The 23385-nt window shown below is 35.5% G+C and overlaps 1 protein-coding gene across 1 annotated transcript; it reads right to left on the bottom strand.

The window, feature by feature from the left end:
* Nucleotides 1–1546: 1546 nt before the first annotated feature.
* Nucleotides 1547–2986, bottom strand: LOC18434577 (flowering-promoting factor 1-like protein 1). Its single transcript, XM_020667386.2, has one exon. The coding sequence runs from the start codon at nt 2691–2693 to the stop codon at nt 2358–2360; it is 336 nt and encodes a 111-aa protein (XP_020523045.1). The 5' UTR covers nt 2694–2986; the 3' UTR covers nt 1547–2357.
* Nucleotides 2987–23385: the final 20399 nt, after the last annotated feature.

Raw genomic sequence — 23385 nt, forward strand, 5'->3', positions numbered from 1 at the left:
CATTTCCGACGAGTCAGAATTCTTGGCATCTTCCTTACGCTATCGCATATGATTCATATAACTATACAGAAGTGAGCTAAAATTACAAAAAAAAAAAGAAAAAAAGAAAAAGAAAAACAGGACTACATTTTTTTTGATGCAAATTACCTTCAATCTAACTTTTTTTTCAAAATATTCTTTTTATGCAAATACCTCCCAACTAAATAAATAAATAAAAAAAACCTAAACTACCCTCCCTTACTTTTATTTTACCAACGCCTGTCTCTCCTCTATCCCATCAAAATAGGGGCCCCGGCACCGTGCAAGTTTGGTCTGGCAATAGGGCTCCGATACTGTGTAAAATGAGGTCCGGCAGTAGGGTTTCGACACTGTGTAAAGTGCTGTCCGGCAGTATGGCTCTAGCATTGTGTAAAATGCGATTCGACAGTTGCACAGGGCGGTTCGGCAATTGCAAAAGGCGGTCCGACAGTTGCAAAGCGCAATCGGGCAGTACATTTTACTGGATTCCAGGACTCCGGCACTATGTAAAGTGTGGTTTGACAGTACTCAGTTTCGATCCGGTAGTTGTTTTAAGGAGGTTCAACACTTGTGGGCTCCAACAATGTCATAGTGCATCCTGCAATTTGCTACTGGGTCCAAAAGTCAACTTCAAATTTGGCCAAAATGATTTTTGTATATGAAAAAAGCATTTCCGTCTAAAAAAAGGAATTGTTTCTCTTGGGGATATTTGCATGTAAAGTTTATTTAGAAAAAAAAGTGAAAAAAAATTAAATGAGGTAAATTACATAAAAAGGATGATTTTGAGGTTTTTTGTAATTTTCCATGTAAGTAACCCCCTCTCTCTCCCCATTCATAGAACCCTTCTTTCTCTCATTTGATTCATCGAACCCTTCTCTTTCTCTCCCGTTTGATTCTAGGGGGGGCCAATGGACCCAAGAAGACATGGGACCCAATGGGTAGACCCAACCTCGGGTCCAAGTATAAATCCAAATTTTTAGACACGAAAGGTCGGGTTCACTCCTGGGTCCTGCTGGACCCAACCCGAATAATATGGTGTAAGTGGGTATTCCTAATTGTTGACAATAGGTTGATTATTTTAAAAATTTTCAGTTCTTACGTAAAATAGTAAGGAATGTTGGGATACAAGGGTATTCATAAAAGTTGTGCAATAGTATAAATGTTGCCAATAATACGGCATATAATGTAAAAAAAAAAAAGGCCAAAAAAAAGAAGAAGAAGTCTATAGTGATAGCCCACGTGTCTCACATAAACAATAAGTTGGCAATGGACCTATCCACACTCGGGAATAGACGGGTAGACATGACCTCGGGTATGGATATGAGTCCACATTTTGGATCCAAAAGATTGGGTCTGGTTCCAAAACCTGGACTTAAATACTATTCGGGTTGGGGTCCCAATCAAGATCCGGGACCCAACCCGTTGCCACCGTATTTGATTCGTATATCTCTCTCTCTCTCTCTCTTTTGGGATAAGTTGTACCACAGCCAAACATCCAGAGAGAAAAAATAATAAAAGAACTAAGAAATGGCAAAACCAACGACATTATTTACTATAAAAATTCTTCACTCCTCACTATACATGAAAGGATCAGCAATCACACCAAGCTCTTCAAATTGTAGGTCTTATTCCATAAGTCAAACCAAGCATCACTCTAGTAATTGAGAGAGAGAGAGAGAGAGAGAGAGAGAGAGAGAGTAGAAAACAGTTGGTTTTTAGTGAGAGAGACGAGAGTTAGTGCCTCAGTGGGTGGAATCGATTCTAGAGTGCGAAAAGAGGTAGGGTCTGGTTCACAGAAAGGAAAAGAATCAAGATGGTTTTGACAGAGAAAGAGCCACATTAAGATGGAGTCAAGCTAATATTAGATACATAAAAATTGGGAAATGGCTTAGAAAGAGAGAGGCAATCAAGCTGGTTTAGAGAGAGAGAGACACAGAATCAAGCTAGCTTTTGCAGAGTGCACAGCCAGTTAGGATGAACTGCGAGCTAAAATTGTAGAGAGAGAGAAGAAAACCACTTTTGGATGGATTTGGAGCTAAGATATGAGAGAGAGAGAGAGAGAGAGAGAGAGAGAAAGAGAGAGAGAGAGAGAAGCGAGCTAGTTTTGGATGGATTGGCACAGAGAATGAGATGTGTGAGAGACAGACACAGGGAGAGACAATCAAGCTAGTTTTGGATGGATTGGAGCTTAGATAAGAGAAAGAGAGAGATAGAGAGAGAGAGAGAGAGCGAGCGAGAGAGAGAGAGAGACTCAAGCAGATTGGTGCTAAGATGAAAGAGTGTGTGTGGTTTAGACTTTAGACGGAGAGAGAGAGAGATTCATCCAACCCCATTTCACCTCAACTTTCTCTCACTTCAAAGGAGCTCCGGTTCTTGACCACAATATCAAACATATGCACTGACTTGAACCTGCTAAAATCCCTTGGCAAAGAAATGAGGTGAGAAGAGCAAGCCTTATGAAACTGAATCTTATCAGGGTCCTCATACCACCTCTCCCACCCCAAGCCCCTGAGCTTGCTCTCCAAAAAGGCATATGAGGTTATGACCTCATCACTTGGGGTATAGACAAGGACCCTCCTCTTGGTGCAGGCAAGCTCGGACCCATCAATGGACTCGACTGCTGGGTTCGAGACGAGGCGAGCCACCCCATTCTTGAAGACCCAAACCCCTGACATTTTCGAACCCACTTGGCTCCTAAGAGAAGCTCGAGGTCTTCGGACCCACTTTTGGCTCGTGGTGCGCTAGCGTAGAAGAAGCTCAAGCCCTTCGAACCCACTTTTGGCTCGTGATGTGCAAGCTTAGAAGCTCAAGGGGCATATGGGCACTAGAGCCACCATTCCCATGGGTTTTTATAAGGTGGGTTTCTTGGGTTCTTTTCTTTCAACTTATATTTTATATTGTTTGGGTTCTTCTCTTTCTTGGGTTTGTATAAGGTGGGTCTCTTGGGTTCTTTTCTTTCAACTCATATGTTATATGGTTGCGCTTTGGATCATGAGACGGAAAAGTATGTAAAGAGATGTATATAAAGAGATTATTTATATTTGGTATAAATGAGAATGACTTTTGTGAGTTAGACTTCAAATCCGGTGGTTGTAATGGTGTTATTGAAAAAAAATATCTATAAAACTTCATAAGTCATTTTTTTTTTACATTTAATGGCTATGAGTAATTATAACTTTATTATAACCCACATAAATAGTCCCATAGTATACAATCCGGTAAAGGAAAAAAAAAGTGAAAGAGAGAGATTTTTTTTTTGTTATTTTTGTTTTTTTGGACTTTGGATAATGAAAAAGAAGATCGAGAGGGAGACGATTTTTTTTTTGTGGTTCTTTTATTTTTTGTGTTTTTTGAGCTTTGGATTATGAAAAAGGAGAGATAGAGAGAGGGGGGTAGGAAAGGTCCGGCCACATTGATGTTAACACACGCGGCACCAAAAGGGAGAAATCTCCAGGTGTTGGTTTTCTCCTCAAAGCACGAATCTTTTTCTCCTTTCTGGGGATTACTGTTCATACTTTTATGTTTTCGGGTGCGGTCTAAGTGAGACTGCGGGCTTATATTATTTTGTAAAGTTGCACCTCCAAACCCTGTGGAAAAATGATATTTTGGTGTAAGAAATCTTAGAGGTAGTATGAAATCTATTTTCGCCCTTGGTTATGGATTTTGAAACTCAAACCATAACCATTTGGCGGATCTATGAACATTTGGAATAGACTATCTAAAGAATATTTGACAAGTATTTTATTTTTTAAAACTGAAATCTGATATTTTTTTTTCTCTAGATCTATAATTTTTAAGGTTCTGTTGATCAGTTTGCAAGTACTTGGTGCCCGACTATATATTCTTTAGGTCAAAACTCCGGCCCCAAAACGATATTGCCCCCAAATTTGGTGGAGGTTTGGCCCAATTTAAAGGATTTTTTAGGTTTAGGTTTAGGTTCTTTTCGCTTGGCTGGAGTCCGAACTTCGAATTTCGCGAAATTTGGGCAATGATTCGGCAACTAGTTCACTCAAAAGAATGGCCCAAATGAATGTACAATTGGGCCTCAATTCTGGCCAAACAATAATATTCCCATCAAATTTAGTGGAGCATGGGATTGAGCGAAGCTAAATTTAGAGCTGATCTATTTTTCCGAATTCAACAGAAATTTGTTGAATTTTTAGGACCTAGAAGTAGGGCATTGTTTGAACATACTCATTATCACTAACAATTTAATGTTTCAATGAATTTAATTGTGATGATGCATATATTTGTTGTTTGACTGTGTGTATTGTATAGTCATATGAGATAAATTTATTAGCAATTTTATATATAAGTTTAACTTTTTGAAATGTTGTTTCTAATTTAGACAAAGTAATTTGTTGGAAAACATATTTTTTTAGCCAAAAGTAGCTAAAAATCGCCAAAAAAAAAAGTTATATAAGTTTAATAAAATTATATCTAATCTAAAGTACATACCAAACATCTAACAAAATAACAAAGAAATTCATCACATTATTTGTTGTTTGACTATACGTATTGTAAAGTTTATTAGCAGTTTTATTTTATAGGTTTATCTTTTTATAATGTTGTTTTTAATTTATACAAAATAATTTGTTGGAAAATATATTTTTTAGCTAAAAAGAGCTAAAAGTAGCTAAAAATCGCCCAAAAAAATTATATAATTTAAATAATATTATATATAATTTAAAATAGGTACCAAACAACTAATAAATAATAGAAAATTTTATCCAAATACCAACAAGAGATTAACTATTCAACACTTTACCCATTTGGAACTATTCCAATACAAAATCATGTATTTTGTTTTATGAGTATTTTGACGTTAAATCAAAAGATATAGGGACAATGACAAGAGATTAACTATTCAACATTTTACCCATTTGGAACTATTCCAATACAAAATCATGTATTTTGTTTTATGGGTATTTTGAAGTTAAATCAAAAGATATAGGTACAAGGACAAGAGATTAACTATTCAACATTTTACCCATTTGGAACTATTCCAATACAAAATCATGTATTTTGTTTTATGGGTATTTTGAAGTTAAATCAAAAGATATAAGTACAATGATAAATTGTTTATCTCTTATGGATAATTTAATAAAAAATTTAAAGCAATAATATCCAAAGTATATTAATTTCGGATAAGATAGTCTACTTTTGATAAAATGAATTATCTTTACTCATTCCTCATTAGCATAGTCTAAGATAACACCTCGGAACATGCAAAATATTGGCCATATTTTTCAAGGGATTGTCCACCCAAGAGGTCATTTATCTTTTGTACATGGAGGTCACAATCATTCTTGTCCCTTGACTTTCAAAATGGGTGGTTATAAGAATGTCATTGAATAGAGGCGAAGTTCCAAAAAAGAAATCTCGGACGTTTGACTTACCTCAAGTCATCCAATTTAACATCTAATGAGTGAGAATGATTGTGACTCCATGTATAAAAGATAAAGAAAAGTATATAATTAGACCATTAACATTTGGTACAAGGTGGTCGCAATTAATCTTGACCATTATATGTGAAATTGAGTGGCTGCATTTATTTCATTGACCCATTTCAAAGTTCAAAAGAAATTTTCTCGAATTTTGTGATGCACCCAAGCTATTAGATTTCACATCTAATGGTTATAAGTAATTATAACCTCCATATACCAAAGGAAAATCGTCTCATTGAATACAATCTCAAAAAATAAATGGTCTCTTTGTAGATAATCCCATTATTTAAAGAATAAGATGGTGATGGTTTAGGTTATATAGCCAAAATCACAAGATATGGTCAAATACCAATAATTTTAAAGTTTATAGTTGACGTGAAATGTTGTTTTTTGAAGGTTGAAAAAAAGAAAGAAAGAAAGAAAGGGTGATATAAGCCCCATTATTTTCATTGTTTTAAAAAACAATGGCTGAAAACAATTGCGATTGTTTTGAATTGTCACCACTATTTAGGGAAAAGTTTATATAGAGCCTAGGCCCTAAATAATCAAATTGGAGCCTACGTCAAAACTTTCATTAGAAGAGGTTGTTATGATACCCAAATATCATCAAATTGATCATCTCGACATCAAGATGTATGAATATGATAAATTTCAAGTTTTCTAAATAGTGCATTTTGTAATACATTTTTTTACCGTCAATTTTCAAGATTTTCAAGTTTTCATAGATTGCTCTATCTACACTATTTTTGAAGATTTAAATTTTATAACTAAAGATAAAATACAATTTAATTTTATCACAAAAATTTCAATTATTGAAACCATATTACTCGATACTATTTGAAGGTAGGCTCTAATTTGATTGTTTAGAGCCTCCTCTATACAAACCGCACCCTTATATTTATTAGGGAAATTTATCACAATGCATCTTACATTTGGACTATTTAATATTTTTCTAGGTGCATTTTGATAAATTTCAAAATTCATTTTGATGTGTCATTTAATGGGGGGAAAAGTTTATATAGAGCTGAGGCTCTAAACAATCAAATTAGAGCCCACACCAAAAATTTCACGAGAAAAGGTTGTTTTGATGCTCCTAAATATCCTCAAATTGATCATCTTGACATCGAGATACATGGACAAGAGAAAAAATGGATTTCAAGTTTTGGAAATAGTGCATCTTGTAACGTATTTTTGGACCGTCAATTTTCAAGATGTTTAAGTTCTCATAGATCTGTTCAATCTACACTATTTTTGAAGTTTTAAATTTTATAACTAAAGATGAGAATATATTTTAAGGGTATCACGAAGATTTCTAGTATTAAAACCACATTTTTCTATGCTATTTGAAGGTGCGCTTTACTTGGATTGTTTTGAACCTTGGCTCTATACAAACTGCACCCGAGTTATTTGAAATTTGATCAAATGGACAATATGAAATAAAAAATGTGGGTAAGATGTAAAATAGTTCAAATCATGGCATAGTTTAATAAATTTTCCTCTTTGTTATTACTCATGTCATATAATGATAGTTTTCAAAATATATTTTAAGACCTTTTTCTTTGGTAACGAGGCTACAATCACTCTAAATCGTTAGATTACAAATCCTAGGGCTGAGGATGTGTTGCAAAGATCGTGAATTTTTCTTTGGAACTTTGAGCTTTGTCGATGGCATATCCCCAACCATCAAATTTTAAATCTAACAACTATCGGTAATTGTGACTTTCTTGTACCAAAAATAAATGATCTTATTATATATTTTCTTTCATATAATATCCATTAACTTGTTATGTTTAATAAAATCATTTATTTTAAACCTTGACATATCAAGGACTACCATATCGTCTTGGTTGCGGACCCGATGTTACAAATCTATATATTAATTTTTAAAAAACTTCAATTTTTTTTTTTGTAGGTGAGTCGGTGGGAAAATACCCTTACCCTCGATAGAAATTGAGAAATTGAGTTTAAGACATAGCGTTGTAAATTGCCAAGCACTAACCAATTAAGCCTATGCCCTTCCTAGAAAACTTTAATATTCAACAATGAATGTTGTGAAATAATCCATGCATCTGGTTTTTATACATTAGATGATATAATTATTGGACTACGTCCCAATATATTGACCGTCCATTTACAATAAACAATTGAGACTGCATACTATTGCAAATAGATGGTGGATGTGACTGAAGAGAGACAGCCTGACAAATACTAGATGTTAAAAAATTTTCTTTTCAGTAGATGGTAGGTACATGGATTCGACGTATCCTCGTCTTTCTGCATCCCTTTCTTTCTTACACAAATGTCAAGAGATTCTTAGATTCATGATTTTGTTGTCTCACCTTCTTAATTATAAATTATGATAATATTCTTGCTTGGGATAAGTAATGTTATGATTATGTGTTCATGTAAGGAGATGTATTTGGTGTAGTCGCCGCTTTATACAACACATCAATTTTTACCGGAAAAGACAGTATCAATATAGGAAAATTTTCAAATTAATCATCTCTGCTTTGATGATCATGGATGTCAAAAAAAAAGTACCTCTAACCCTAGGCCCAACCCAACCTAGCCTAGCCCTGCCTTAGTCCCCTTAGGGCTGGCTCGGCCTTGGCAGTGGCAAAGAGGCCATGGTCCCTGTCAAGGCATGGCCGGGTCAGGCCAAAGAGCATTACCCTGGATTCTCATGGCCCTGGATTCTGCCTGGCCCGGCCTTACCCTTAAGCCATGATGGATGGGCGTTAGCCTTAGCTATGCCCTCGGGCCACATTTTGTAACCCATGCCTTAATTTTTTAGGGCTAGGCTGTACAATGTTGGGTGTCGGCGCCCATTGCTAGCCCTATTCAAACTCTAAAAATGATCTATTTTGAAACCTTTACCAGGTCATCAATTCTCACAAATCCACAAAATCTGCAGCATGTATCTTGGATTTCAAAAATCTATTATTAGGGTTTCCAGGCCGGATCTAGTTTTTGCCAACTGGATGGGTTTTTAGATGCAGCCACATCCTCATCAAAACTTCATCACATAAAGAAAAATAATTGGAAAATGGTTTGCTAGCCCAATCAAAATAAGTAAAGCCTCAACTCATAACTCATCGAAAATTATAATTCTAAGTGTTGGAAAGCCTTTACATCGATCATCTCGACTTGAACATTATAATTGTCGAGAAAAATATGATTTTATGCTTTAAAATTTTATTGCCAATGTACATTTTTTTAGTTTCAAATTCTATTGCCGATGTTGAAAATTGAGTTTGTAGGCATCATGGAGATTTTCATTGTTGAAAGTGCTTTTTGGATGAAGATTTAAGATGAGGTTTTATTTTGTTTTCTTAAAGCCTAGGTTTTATAAAAATTTCACCCAAAATCATTTGTAAAACAATAATTTTTTACAACATACATCCGTACCTCTTGTTCCTCAAGCTTCAACTCAGTGATAATTAGGTGGGAGAGTTCAAGACTCTAAATCTGTTAACAATAAAATAAACGACAAATTGACCTACCTTTTTCTTTTCTTTTCATGTCGGCACCTCAAATCTCCCATGAAAATGCAGCCGCACTGAAAAATAATGCAACTGCTGCAATTTAACTTAAAAATGAAGGTTTTACCTTTCTAGAAATCGAATCAATTGTACCTGTGATACGACACGTGCATGAAATTAACGAAGAAGAGACAACGACGAATTCTCGGCCGAATATTTCGCTGGACCCAACGAAATGTATTGCTAATTTGGGAATCAAACCGATCTCTCAATCGACACCGAGTTCAAAATTCTGATTTCTCATATGGGGGCCAATAGAAATCCCAATATTTATATTTATTGGGTGGGGTTTGTACAAGGTGCCCACCATATATTATACACGCAAGGTACACTTTTTAATTTCGTCGGAACGTGTGGCTTCGGTATCAGAAACTTTACGATGATTTGAAAATTCATGTTCAATTCTAATAATAAAATTTAAAATTTTAATAGATCTATAAACATTTGAAAATTACAAAAATAAATGATCTGAAAACTTTGTTACAAGATGCTATATTTTTAATACTTGAAATTGCTTTTCTCATTATATCCATACATCTCGAAGTTGGGTTGATCAATTGGAATGTAATCCATCTTGATAACTCTCTTTTCTACTTAATTTTTGATGTGCACCTTATTTCGATAATATAAAACTGCAATCATATATAGACTTTGTCCTTCATTGAAATATTGATATTTTATTTCTTTTTCTTTTTCTTTTTTAATGTTAAGGTTACTATCATTAATAAAACGATCATAGCTCCAAAAGTACAATAAGTAAAAAAAAAAGAAAAATACTCCCTACATCCAGCGATGATGAATAATAAGTACTGAACACATTATAAACCTATCGTCAAAAGGATCCTATATCAAACATTTGATCACAAATTTGGAATCAAGACATTAGACGCAGACAAAGAGGACAAGGAGCCTCCATATTTGGCTAAACAATCAGCTATATAATTGGCCTCTCAGTGGACATGGGAAAAAGAAATCTGAAACGTAAATATCATGGCTTTTTCGTCAAAAGACATGAAAAAACCACGAGATTCTTTGCTCTTGCTTACACCATTTTATAAAGCCACAAATTTTAAACTATGCTAGTTAAGCAGCAATAAACAACCTCCAAATCGATGCTCCTCGAAGACTTTTACAACCCGAACCGAACCGAACTGCTGACTCAGACACGAGTCGATCCCCATTGCAATCACCTCAAAAGCCAGGGAACTACCACAAAAGAAATACCATAGCGGTACACCATCATCGCCAAGTAGACATTTCGTTGAGGAACCGTTCGTTCATCGCTACTGTCCTTTCTTGAGAACCGACGGTTAGGATCTACATGTGGTGCATAGAATCTAGGTCACTAAGTCCCGTGTAGAAAGAACCAACGTGGTACGGCACAGACATTCTGAGACTAGCCACGTTTCGTTAGTAGAGGGGGTTTCTTGCTGTCCCAACCCTACTCTTTGCATATTTCACACTACGAGAATGCTGGGTCCCACGCCCTAAGAATCTCTCCCCCTCCTTTTGAGCACATGCATGGTGCCCCGGCGGGAGCACAAATTTATTATTATTATTATTAATGTTTTGGGTAAGTCATTTGGGGGAGAAGGCCCCTACCCATTTTTCATTAAATAAAAATAGAAAAAACACGCATTGTAGTGTTAGAGTCATATCATAGGGCAATTGAGCCAAATCATGAGTTAAAGACAGGAAAATGAAATATCTCGCTGTCTAGCATGCCAAATAATAGCAATAGAGAGAGAGATTCCTTTCTTGACAAGTGTATCTGCTACTATGTTGCCTCACGGTAGATGTGTGGGAAATGCCCCACCTACTCTATGAGAGTTTGTGACCGGCAGTTGGTTGCTACCGTGTGAAGTGCCCATAGAATCATGCACTGCCTTTGAATAGCATTTAGAAACAACGACATATCACTTCCAATTTGGAGAAAAAAACATTTGAGTTAAAGAGCCACAAATCAATGCTTACTTCGACATCATAAAATTCCGCATAATTGTTTGATGCAATGCCAAATGATGCAGTAAAAGCAGCAATGAAAGCACCATTGCTATTCCTAATATTTCTACCATCACATGCTATCCTCGAGTTCTCGAAAGAAGCCCCATCGACGTTAATCTTGAAATATTGGGGATGAGGGAGCGATCAAGTGACCGCGGTGGAGGCTTTGATTATTTGTCGACCAACATTGGAAAGACTTTTTCGATAAGTATACGATTACTTTTTTTTAAAAAAAAAATTGAGCTCCTAAATATTTGAAGGGAAATTTATCAAAATACACCTAATTTTTCAACAATCTAATAGTTTACCTTTTTTTCAACTATTTCAACTCATGGACATGTAGATTTTGACCAGTATTTTGAAAATAAGTCGAATGATCTTACATCTATTTTGATGTATTCCCCATATTCTAACCTGGAAAATAGAAATAGATGTCTCTATTTAATCTTAGAATGTCATTTTTATGGAAAATGTTTATACAAGGTGCCAACCTTATACTTTGGAAGTAAGATGCACCTGAAAATTCCATTGCAAAATGTTGTTTGGGTGCTGGAAAAACCTCCAATTGGTAATCTAAACTCAATGTGTATGGCTATGGAAAAAAAAGGATTTCAAGTTTTAAGAGTAATGAATTTTATAATACATTATTTGAACCGTTCATTTTCAAGATTTTGAATTGTTCATAGAGCTACTTGATCTGCACTATTTTTGAAACTTTAAATTTTATAACTAGGGGTGGAAATAGATTTTTAGGCCACGTAAAGTTTCAAGCACTAGAGCTGCATCCATTGAAGGTGCCCTTTACTTTATGTGTTTAAGGTAGATGTCTTATATAAACCTCACCCTATTTCTTTAGGAAAAAGTTTATATAGAGCCGATGCTCTAAACAATCAAATTAGAACCCACCTCAAAAATTTCACTAGAAGAGGATGTTTTGATGTTCAAATATCTTGAAACTGATGATCTTGACATCAAGATGCATGGACATGAGAAAAAAATGGATTTCAAGTTTTGAAAATAGTGCATCTTGTAATGCATTTTTGGGCCACCAATTTTCAAGATTTCCAAGTTTTCATAGATCTACTTGATCTATACTATTTTTTAAGCTTTAAATTTTATAATTAAAGATGAAAATATATTTTAAGGCTATCACAAAGATTTCCAATATAGAAACCATATTTCTTGATACTATTTGAAGGTGAGCTCTACTTTTATTGTTTGGAGCCTCGGTTTAAGGCACTGATAGTGGTAATGAAAAAAAATGGATACTTGTTTGGGATGTGAGGTCCACATCATTAAGGGTCCCAAAAATACTTCTAGATGATTTTACCCAAGGAAGTGAATTGACCATACATTCCGAAGGAGCATGTGATATTTTCAGGTATGGATATGAAAATAAATAAAAATTTCAAGTCTTGAAAATAGTACGTTTTATACAAATTATCTGGATCGTCTAATTTTTAAATTTCTAAAATTCCAAAAAAATACTATCTTTTTGGTTTTTTAAATTCTTTTTCTTTTTCTTTTAAATATCTCTCTCCCCTCCCTCCTCTCTAGGCCACAACCTCGCACACCCCCGGTAAAAAAAAAAAACAAAAAGAATGGAAAAAAAAAAAGCCCAAGAAATTCTCCTCACTCAAAAAGCCCTACGAACAAAAGCTAATGGACAAAAGCATAAATACCATTCCTTAGAATGATTTAAAGGGCCAAAAATCATGTATTTAGAGTATTCCCTTTCATAAGTAAACTAGAAATAGAAGCTCAAAGAATATGAATGCAAACCCAAGAATAAACACCAAAGGAATGATTGGTGTGAGGGAGACCCCAAAAGTAGCTAAGTCGACTTTGTTTTGGAAGTGGGTATCATTGTTAGGGCATTATGGAACATAAATTGATTAAATATTGAGATTTTGAGGGTTGAAAAATATTGAATATTATTGTTTGGGGGTTAAGAGAACGAGGAGATAGAAAGTTAATATTCGGATTAAGCTCGTATTAGTAAGGGAATTAGAATTAGATACCAAACCAAGCATTTTTAGGTAAGGAAATAAGGAGAGTCGAGGAAAAAAAAATTGCAAAAAAAGAAAGAGAATAGTAGGAAAAGGAGAGGAATTGGAGGGGTTATTCGCCTAAATGCATAGATAAAAAGGAAAAAGGGAGGGTCTCTTTATTGGTGGTGTTACTGTTGATGCATTCGCATTTTAGCGTACTCCTAAGAGAGCATACTGTACATTTACTTTCTTGAGCAAAAGACTTGCTTGGGAGGATCTTTTTGATATGAAATATAGAGATCTCTTTTAGAATCAACAGATGAGTATCTGATTTGTTTTAAAAAAAGGGGACTTTTTTTGTTTTTAAATGTTTATATATCTGATAATCCAAAAGTTGAGAGGCTTATGATCATTCTTCGGATTTTTGTTTTGGGTTGTCTACAAAGAGACTATTTAACTTTTGTGCATGGACGTTACAATTATTTTTGCCCCTTAAGTCTCAAAATGGGTAGTTTTAAGAATGTCATTCAGAGACACGAAGTTTTAAAAAACAATTTATTGAACTTCATGACTTACTCGAAGCTATCCAATTTGATATCTAAGGAGTGAGAATGATTGTGACCTCTATGTAAAAAAGATAAATGATCTATTTATTGATAATCCCTTTAGTTCTTCTTGATAAACATAGAATGTGACTCTTAATTTTATTTTTGCCTTTTTTTTTTAAGGCTGGTTTTTAGTTCTAGGAGGTTATATCCCCAAAATTAGGGTCATTAAAATACTCCAAGACAGGGTTTTGACATGACCATATGATCTTTTTGATTTTTCTAAAGGAAAGTATAATTTAATACTGTTTCTATGGTATAAGAATGTATTTATGATATCAAGTGGCTCGTGGTAAGGGTGGCAATCCGGTTTGCGTCAACCTGCCAACCATGGGTTGGGTCAGGGTACAAATAATTTGGACCCGACTCGGGTTAGGTTTGGGTCTGGGTCCAACTTGGACCCTTATTGGGTAGCTTAGGGTCCGGGTTGGGATTGACTTGACCTGATACAAAATATATAAAAAATATATTATAATACAAAAATCATTTTTTAATTTCTAGAATACAGTTCGCGTTAGGTTCGGGTTCAAATGACTGACCCGGGTCCTAATCCATGTGGGACCTTGTCGGGTCGGGTCCAAGTTCGGCCGACCATGACCTGACCCAATGACACCCATAGCTGGGCGATGTGCTATTGACCACACTAAGTAACCAAGTAACTTATTTTGAATTTTGTACGGCGAAGTGTACACAGCATCTGGATTTCACAGATGACATCTACGAGTAGGGCTGTGAACGGGCTGGGTTTTGGCCAACTAACCAGGCGTAAGACCAAAACTAAATTTAGGGTAGGACCCAGCTTAGCCCAGTCCAACTCGAAATCTTACCTATGACGCCCAAACCTTAAAAATCAAATTGGACCGGGTAGGGCCTTCTATAATTTAAGAAATTTTTTAATTTTAAAGCTTATGCAAAATTTTGGGCTGAGACCTGGCTAGCCCAGGCCCAAGAATTGGAGCCAACCCGATTCCTAGCCCCATACCCCTAGCGAGAGGTGGCGGTTAATTTTTTGTACCAAAGATAAATGAGCTTGTTAAATCCTTCCCTTAGAATTATGATGCATACACATCAACATTAAAGTTTGTGTGATTTTTGTACGGACAAAGTTAAATTTACATAATTTTCCTTTGGTCCATATTTTTGAAACTTTAAGGTAAGATCCTTTTTTTTTTTTTTTTTTTTTTCATTTTTTATTTATTTATTTTTATTTTTAATTTTTTTCTGGTCTGATATTGCAAACATCAAACTACACTTTCTATTAATTTTTTATTTTGTGCGCAAAAATATCAAAACGGCCCATTGTTATGGTAGTCCGATATAAGATATATCGAACCGACCTATTGCTATTATATGGTTGAATGGGGCTATCTAATATCTGAAACATGAGACCAATTTTGATGGGGCATTTGTCTGGGTAATTTTTGAGTCACTTGGAACTAAAATAAATCTCCAGTAGAGTTCCTCACAATTTAGTCTATTTTTTTTTTGACCAAGATTCAAAATTTTATTGAAATGTTGAAAGGAGATGTCTAATTTTTTTTGACCAAGATTCAAAATTTTATTAAAATGTTAAAAGGAGATTACATCATCAGAGATAACAAAAGAATCAAGCCCAACTCCCCTTTTTAGCCAGAGCATCAGCTATTCCATTGGCCTCTCGAAAGACATGAGAGAACGTAACAAATAAAGAAGCAGAGACATCCAAAATCTGTAGCCATAATAATCGAAGATCCCAAAGAACCGTTTGTTCCTTTCTACACCATCTAATAGTATTTAAAGAGTCACATTCAACAATACAATTGATAACCAGGTTATGGTGTTTGAAAAGCAACAGCCTTCTAAGTAAAGCACACATTTCTGCTCGGTTCGAAGTTGCCGTCCCAATTGGTCATGTATAGGAAAGTACCGTGTTTCCAAAACAGTCTTGAATAATTCCCCCAATACCAGCAGGACCTGGATTACCCATAAAACTACCATCGAAATTAATATTAAGGCAACCAAGAGGGGGAGCAAGCCATAAACTCGTTGGCCTGTACTTCCTTACTCCAAGAATAAAGAGACTAGAGAGATTGGCCATGACGTCCACCTTTGTAATACCCTAACCTTCCTTGGATACAGCTAAACAGGACCATATCGACAGTTTGTTTAGGTGAATCACCTTGTGGGGGGGTAGAGTTATACTTTCAAAGGTCCTTCTATTCCTCTCTTTCCACACTTCCCACATGAGCATTCCTACCGTAATCTTCCAAATAACTCTCCCAATTTTGGTAAAAAATGAAGAGAGAAACTCATAAACCGTCTGTGGAATTACTATGGAAATTCCTACTACCCCAAACAACCAATGCCAAATCTGAGAAGAGTATGAGCAGTGCAACAATAGATATGCAACAGATTCACCATCTTGTTTGCAAAGTAGACAAATATTAGGCATAATTTTACCATTCTTCATCAAATTGTCTACCGTTAAAATCTTGTGTTGTGCCGCTAACCATATAAAAATTTGAACTTTATGAGGAATAGGTCATTTCCATATCTGGACAATCTCAGGAATAGACCATATGTAACGATCATAGAAGAACAAATTATAGCAGGACTTAACTGAGAAAATACCACCACTCTCAATTTCCCAAACCAACTCATCTTCCGCATCATTTGAGATATAAACCTTGTCTAGCAACTCTATCAAAGCACACCATTGAGAGAATACCACATCATTTAGCCTGCGATATCTAAGATTGACATTCCAAGAAAAACTTTTACCTCGTCTTTCTACATCATCCCCAATGAGCAAATCTACTTCAGCAGCCACACGAAAAAGGTCAGGGAAGGCAATTTTCAGTGGGAACTCTCCAATCCACTTATGGTGCCAAAATAAAACATGTCTGCCATTTCCAACATTCCATTTAAAATATCCTGAGATCATAGGCCTACAGTTATAAATGGCTTTCCAGGTGAAAGAAATTTCCTTCCCTCTCCTACCACTAAGCCATACATTATGATTATCCATCCCATACTTTGATCGTAACACCATAAATCAAAGATGATCTTTGAATTGTGCACTGCACCACCACCATTTGCACAGAAGAGCCTCATTAAATTTTCTAATATTCTGAATCCTCAGGCCCCTTCTCATTTGGGAGTACACACCCGATCCCAACTAGCCAAGTGAAACTTTCTATGCTCTTCAGTCGATCCCCAAAGGAAATCTCTTATCATCTTCTTTAATCTTCTCCCAACCGAGGCAGGAATTTGGACCAAAGACATTTGGTATATTGAGAGATTTGCCAAGCAAGACCGCACCAATGTAGCCCTATCCCCAAGAGATAGGTATTTATGTTTTCATAAATCAAGTTTCACTTGCAGTCTCTCAATTACCTTATCCCAAACAGCAATAGGGAATTTAGAGTCAGAAATAAGTAGGCCCAAGTAAGATATAGGAAAGGATCCCACTTCACAGCCCACCACTCATGCCAGGCTCTCAGCCACACTTACACCACAATTAATGGTAACCAAAGAAGACTTGTGCAAGTTTACTTTGATCCCCACTACGACTTTGCAAATTTCTAAAAATGTGGTAATATTTTCCAATTGTGTGGCCTGCGTATCACAAAACACGAGCGTATCATCCGCATACTGAACATGAGATACTGTGATATCTGAATTTGTAAATTTGAATCCCGAGAAAGGCCCACTCCTTTCCACCTTACTCAACATGAGGTTAAAACACTCTGCATAAATGGTATAAAGAAAAGGCGATAGAGGATCACCTTGGCGAAGTTCCCTAGAGGCATTAAAAAAACCAATGGGACTTCCTTTGAACAGAATGGAGAAGTGTGCAGAAGAGAGACACCCATAAATCCAACTCCTCCATCTAGCACCAAATCCCATCAGCTTCATGATCTCTAACAAAATCCCTCATTCCACTCTATCATAAGCCTTTTCCGTATCTAACTTCAAAATAACCCCCTCCTTCTTACTCAGTACACGGAAGTGAATACATTCCTACGTAACCAACACATTATCTGTGATCTGCCGATCCTTAATAAAAGCTGACCATGACTTTGAAGTAAGGAACGGTAAAACTTCTTTGAGTCGCTCAACAAGTATTTTAGTAATGATTTTGTAGACACTCGTAAGCAAGCTGATAGGTCTCACATCAAAGAGTTCACTAATACTTGATTTTTTAAGAATTAAGGGAAAAAATGTGGAGTTAATACCTTTAAAGACCTAACTCCTAATAAAGAACTCTCGAACCATAACAAGAAGGTCACCTTTCAAAATTGGCCAAAACAGCAAATGAAACCCATCAAGACTAGGCGCATTATCACCAGTCAAAGCGAAAACAGCCTTTTTTAACTCTTCCATACATATAGGCTTCTCTAAAAGAATAGCTTGTTCCCCTTGCAACACCTTAAAGGAACATTAGAAAAATTAGGATTGAAAAACACCTTCCTAGAGAAAGCTTTTTTGAAATGATTCACAACTCGCTCTTCCATGGTTGGGCTGTCCTCAGGATCAATCTCAGGGATAGTCAATTGTCTAGACGAAGCAATGGCATGAAAAAAATTTGGTGTTAAGGTCACCATCTTTTAACCACTTATTCCTCGAACGTTGCTTCCAATAAATTTCTTTTACCCTCCTTAATTCCTCAAGCTCCTTCAATTTAACATTATGCTCAATAACCATAGCCTCAGTCATTTCACCCATATTTTGAATATTTTCTTCTAAATTCTCAATATGAGCTGAGACCACATCAATTTTCACCTTTATGTCCACCTTGTTAATATGCTTCCATTCTAACAACCCTTGCTTAACATTCAACAGTTTTTTATGAATCTAAAAGTCCATCTGGCCAACCACCACCGTATTTAGTCATGTTCTTTTTATTATCTCAGCGACCTCTTTTTCTGCCAGTCATCCCACCTCTAGTCTGAATGGCTTAGGCCCACCCCTTAGACTTCTCGTACTGAGAACAATGGGAACATGGTCCGAGGAAAGACGCACCATTGACTTCACAGAGGCAAGTGGAAAAGCTTCCAACCAACCTGCGGCCACAAGAAATCTGTCCAGTTTGGACATATCAAGATTCTGTACACTATTATTGGACCAAGTAAACTTAGTACCAATAATAGGTAAATCGAAAAGAGCATTATCTTCAATGAATTTGTTAAACTTCCTCATAAACAAATTTATTGGGTTGCCGACAAGATATTCATCAGGCCACCTAATAAGGTTAAAATCCCCCCCAAGAACAATTGGATACGGCACATATTGTACAATAGCATGCATATTATAAATAAAGCCATATTTTAAGGAAGAGGCATTTGGTCCATAAACATTCATAAAACCCCATAAAAACCTCAAATTAGAACCTCTAAACCCCAACAAAAAAAAATTGTCTCTAACAATGGTTTCAAAGGAAACAAGAACAGTTGGATCCCAAAGAATCTAGAGACCCCCAAAACTACCCACAGCATCAATACCAGCAAAAGAAATTGCCCCATGGCCCCAAACTTCCCTCACCCTCGCAATAGTTGGGCTAGAAAGTTTGGTCTCCTGTAAAACCTACATGATGGGTTTAAACTTAGAAACTAAAAGTAAAATATCTCTTTTCCTACTGAAGTCCCCCAACCCCCTCATATTCCAAGACAAAATATTCATTAAAAAGGAGAAGTGGAGGAAGAGGAACATGGCTCTGACGGACCACCACCATCGAAATGAGCATCTTCAAGCAATAAGATTTGAAAGTCCTCTTCATTAGTAGAGGAAGACGAGGAAGAGGACTCTGAATTAACGTCAATGTGGGTATCTTAATTCAGAGGTGGTTATAGATACCCACATTATTCCGGTTAGGAACGGGTCGGGTCTGGCTGGATCCAGACCTGGCCTCGACCTTTTAGGTAAAAAATTTGGACCCATACTCGAACCTGAGGTCGGGTGTATCTGTCGAGTCTCGGGTCTGGTCAGGTCCATTGCCAACACTTTAACATAATATTTAAATGTATATTTTTTATTATTTTGGGTCGGGTCCAACAGGGTTCAGTTGGGTCAAGCTCCAGGTTTGATAATTTCGGATCCGAGTCTAGATCCAGATCCCATAATGTTTTTGGGGTCCAGTTCCGAGTTTTTGTTTATGGTTGGCTTTGTTTGTAGTTGATATATGAAAATTTCAAATTTTATAATATATTTTTTTCTATGTTTTAGCTTTGTTCTAAATTGGTTTTTTTTTTATATATATATACTTTCAGGTCATCTCAAATTTTGATTGTCGAGTGGGTCACAAATTTACAATGTAACTGGGAAACAAGTTGATTTGGGAAGGAATCATGGGACATGCCCAAATCCTTTGGTGATCAAATGAAATTAATTTTAAAAGCGTCTACTCCTACGAAATTAATAGATTTAAGAAGTATTTGGCCAAGATAAAAGGAGATGTTGCACCTTGCACTCAAGTCTCATTACAGGTTAGGAATAAGATGTTGGGACTTCTTGAAGTGTTCAAAAACAAGAAAGCAGAGGGATAAAAAAAAAGAAAAAGGGTGCAGCTGGCATACGGATGTATCGACCTTCAAATTTTATCATGGTATATCATTTTGATGTAAAATGTTCTTAGGATTATCTTGAAATCTATTTTTATATCTAATTATAAAATTTTAAATTTCAAAAATAGTTAAAATCAAGTAGATCTATAAACATATGAAAATCTTGAAAATGGACAGTGTAGATAATATGTTGTAAAATGCATTATTTTTTAGACTTAAAATCTTTTTATTTTTCATGGTCATTCATCTCGATATCAAGATGATCAATCAAAGGGTTTTTCAACATTAAAACTACATTTTTCTGATGGATTTTTGAAGTACATCTGTAGTTCTACATTATAAGGTTACATCCTTATATAAACTTTTTCCAAAAAAACAAGGCATGAGGTCGGGAGAACAATACATATTTGGGAAGAGGAATATGAAAGAAGGGTTAGGCCAATGGTGGAAGTGGAGATTAGGCATACTACGCCGATCCCAATCCTGCGGTTGTGGCTCGATGAAGGGTCAAACAACAATTGATAGCCCATTAAAAAAGAATAAAAAATAAAGAGTAGATCAACATGTAAGTAGGTTGATTTTTCAAACGGTACCACTACCTTGAAGACCTTTCAATCCATGATGGAAGCAATAAGGCAATTTGGGCATGAATGTTCGGCTCCTACCCCACACGAGCTCAATGGACCTCTCGTTCGAAAAAATGTTGAACTGACTAATGAGCATTTCAAGACTCATAGGGCTGTAGGAGGTAGGCTTTTGGTTATCATAACAACTAATGGATGATCAGATCAAAGGGGTAGGGGTAGGAGCATTATGATAAATTGTCTAATAAGGACAATATTTTTTAGGTCAACTGATGCAATTGATAAAGCACATGATTCAAAATTCATTTTGAAGTTGGTTAAAAAGTGCATAGAGGTGGTGGAAGAGCATTTGAAATGCTTTTAAAAACCAAAGTAAAAGGAGGGGTTTTGAAAAGCTTTTAAAAATAGAGGAATAAATACTAGAGAAATAAAAGGAATAAAATACAAGAAATACCAGGGAACGCCTTCAGGCCTGGCATTTAGGGTTAGGGCCGATATCAGATGTCTTGTTCCTTTTCTTTCAAGGTTTTGTTGAGCCGGAAAGTTGATGTTGCACTCCGGGGAAATATTTGTGCGTAGAAATATTCTTCTAAGTTTTAGGGTTAGGAGGAATGTTATTTTCTGCTTGATTTTAGTTATGAGTTATACGTAGTGTTATATAGACATTTTGTAATTTTTTTTAGTGTCACATATCAACATGTATTTATATTTAAACATGTATAGGCACGAGCAGATATGCCGTCGACACTTGATAGCGATAAGATAACTTTATTGAGTACATATAAACAAATTTTATAAGAGTGTATGCACTTTTTTAACACCAGCGTAAGAGGCTTTAGTGGCAGAGCTGTAGTTAAAAAGCATGAGGTGACTAGGTCAAAATCTTGTTCATGAGTGATTTTTCTTTTTTTTTTGGGAAAACTTTATACAGGCTCTAAACAATCAAATTGAAGTTTTTCTTAAAAATTTCATTAGAAGAGGTTGTTTTGATGTCCAAATATCCTCAAATTGATTATCTCAGCATCAAGATGAATGCACATGAGGAAAAAATAAATGGATTTCAAGTTTTGGAAATAGTGTATTTTGTAACGCGTTTTTGGGTCGTCAATTTTCAATATTTTCAAGTTTTCATAGATCTCTTGATCTACACTACTTTTGAAGTTTTAACTTTATAAATAAAGATGAAAATATATTTAAGGCTATCACAAATATTTCTAGTATTGAAACCAAATTTTTCAACACTATTTGAAGGTAGGCTCTAATTTGATTGTTTAGAGCCTAGGATCTATACAAACCCCACCCTTCTTTTTTAAATTCAATTTTGTGCTTTTTATTATGGAAAATTGTTTCGTGTGGGCTGGACCGTATTTCTACAATATTCGGTTCAGAGGTATAAAGCATCCATCTTAAAAATGGACGCAAATAGGTGATTCATTTAAAAACAAGCAGTCCAAATGTTTTTTAAATACGATTATTATTTTTAGTTATCAAATTTTTATTTTTTTTCATATTCTTGATGTCCATGTTAAAGATTATATATTCTCTAAAATATAAGATCAAATTATATTTAAAAAATATATTTATTACCAAACCCGTGCTTCTACAATATGCAGGCTGGCTGCATAAAACTGTGTCCTTTTGTTATAACAAAAATACAAAATCCATCCTTTACCACCTGCAAGGCTTGAACCTAGGAAATCTTCTAGCGCTACCGAAAAGCCAGTTTGAGTTAATAGCAATAAGTTGGCATTCTTTTATAAACAAAAATGTTTTGTCAGGGCTACAACCCTTTACCTCAAACCTTCACGAAAAATTGCAGTCTTGGCTATGAAAAACCTTTAAATCTATCAACTCACCTTGGAAAACCTTCAAATCTATGGTTGTCAAAAGAAATAAGATTTCAATCTTAAAAATAGTATATAGTATATCACACTATCTAGACTGTTCATTTTTCCCTACAAATAAATATTCATGAATCCACAAGATCTATACCATTTTTTGAACTTCAAGATTGATTTCAAGTCTTAAAAATAGTATATACCATATCACACTATCTAGACCGTCCATTTTGCCATAAAAATAAATGTTAACGAATCCGATGTACACTATTTTTTGAACTTCAAATTTCATATTGATTTTAGAGCCATTATGGAGATTTTCGACACAAAACAAGCAGCTGATAAGATTTGCAGTGGATGTTGAAAATGGAGGAAGTTATATTATATGTATTATATTTTTCAACATATTGGCCACAGACGTGTTGAGAAGTAATGGCTTCATGTACTAGATACTCCAACACATACTATATTCTGAGACCCACATCCGTATCCATGTGGTTAGAGGGTTTAACGATTTGGTCACCCAAATGCTTTTCTCAGGCTTTTGCTAGAATGGGTAGGGAGATTAAGAGTTGGGGAAATACAACGCTAGGGTTTCGTCTGCAAAATGGTCCTCAAATTACAGAAAATCCTGTTTTTAATTTCTGCAATTTTTCATAAGGTTTGGTGCTTTGATGGGATACGGTGATTTCAGCATCCGTACGGACTCCGGTCTCAAATATTTTCTTCCTAAAAATAGGTTTTGGCGAATATATTTGGTGGTTGGACAGTAATATGTGATGTTAACTATGGTTTGGTGGTCCTATGGTTTATG

Source organism: Amborella trichopoda, chromosome 6, assembly GCF_054954075.1.
Source record: "Amborella trichopoda isolate Santa Cruz 75 chromosome 6, AtrichopodaSantaCruz75HAP2 v2.0, whole genome shotgun sequence".
NCBI lineage: Eukaryota > Viridiplantae > Streptophyta > Magnoliopsida > Amborellales > Amborellaceae > Amborella > Amborella trichopoda.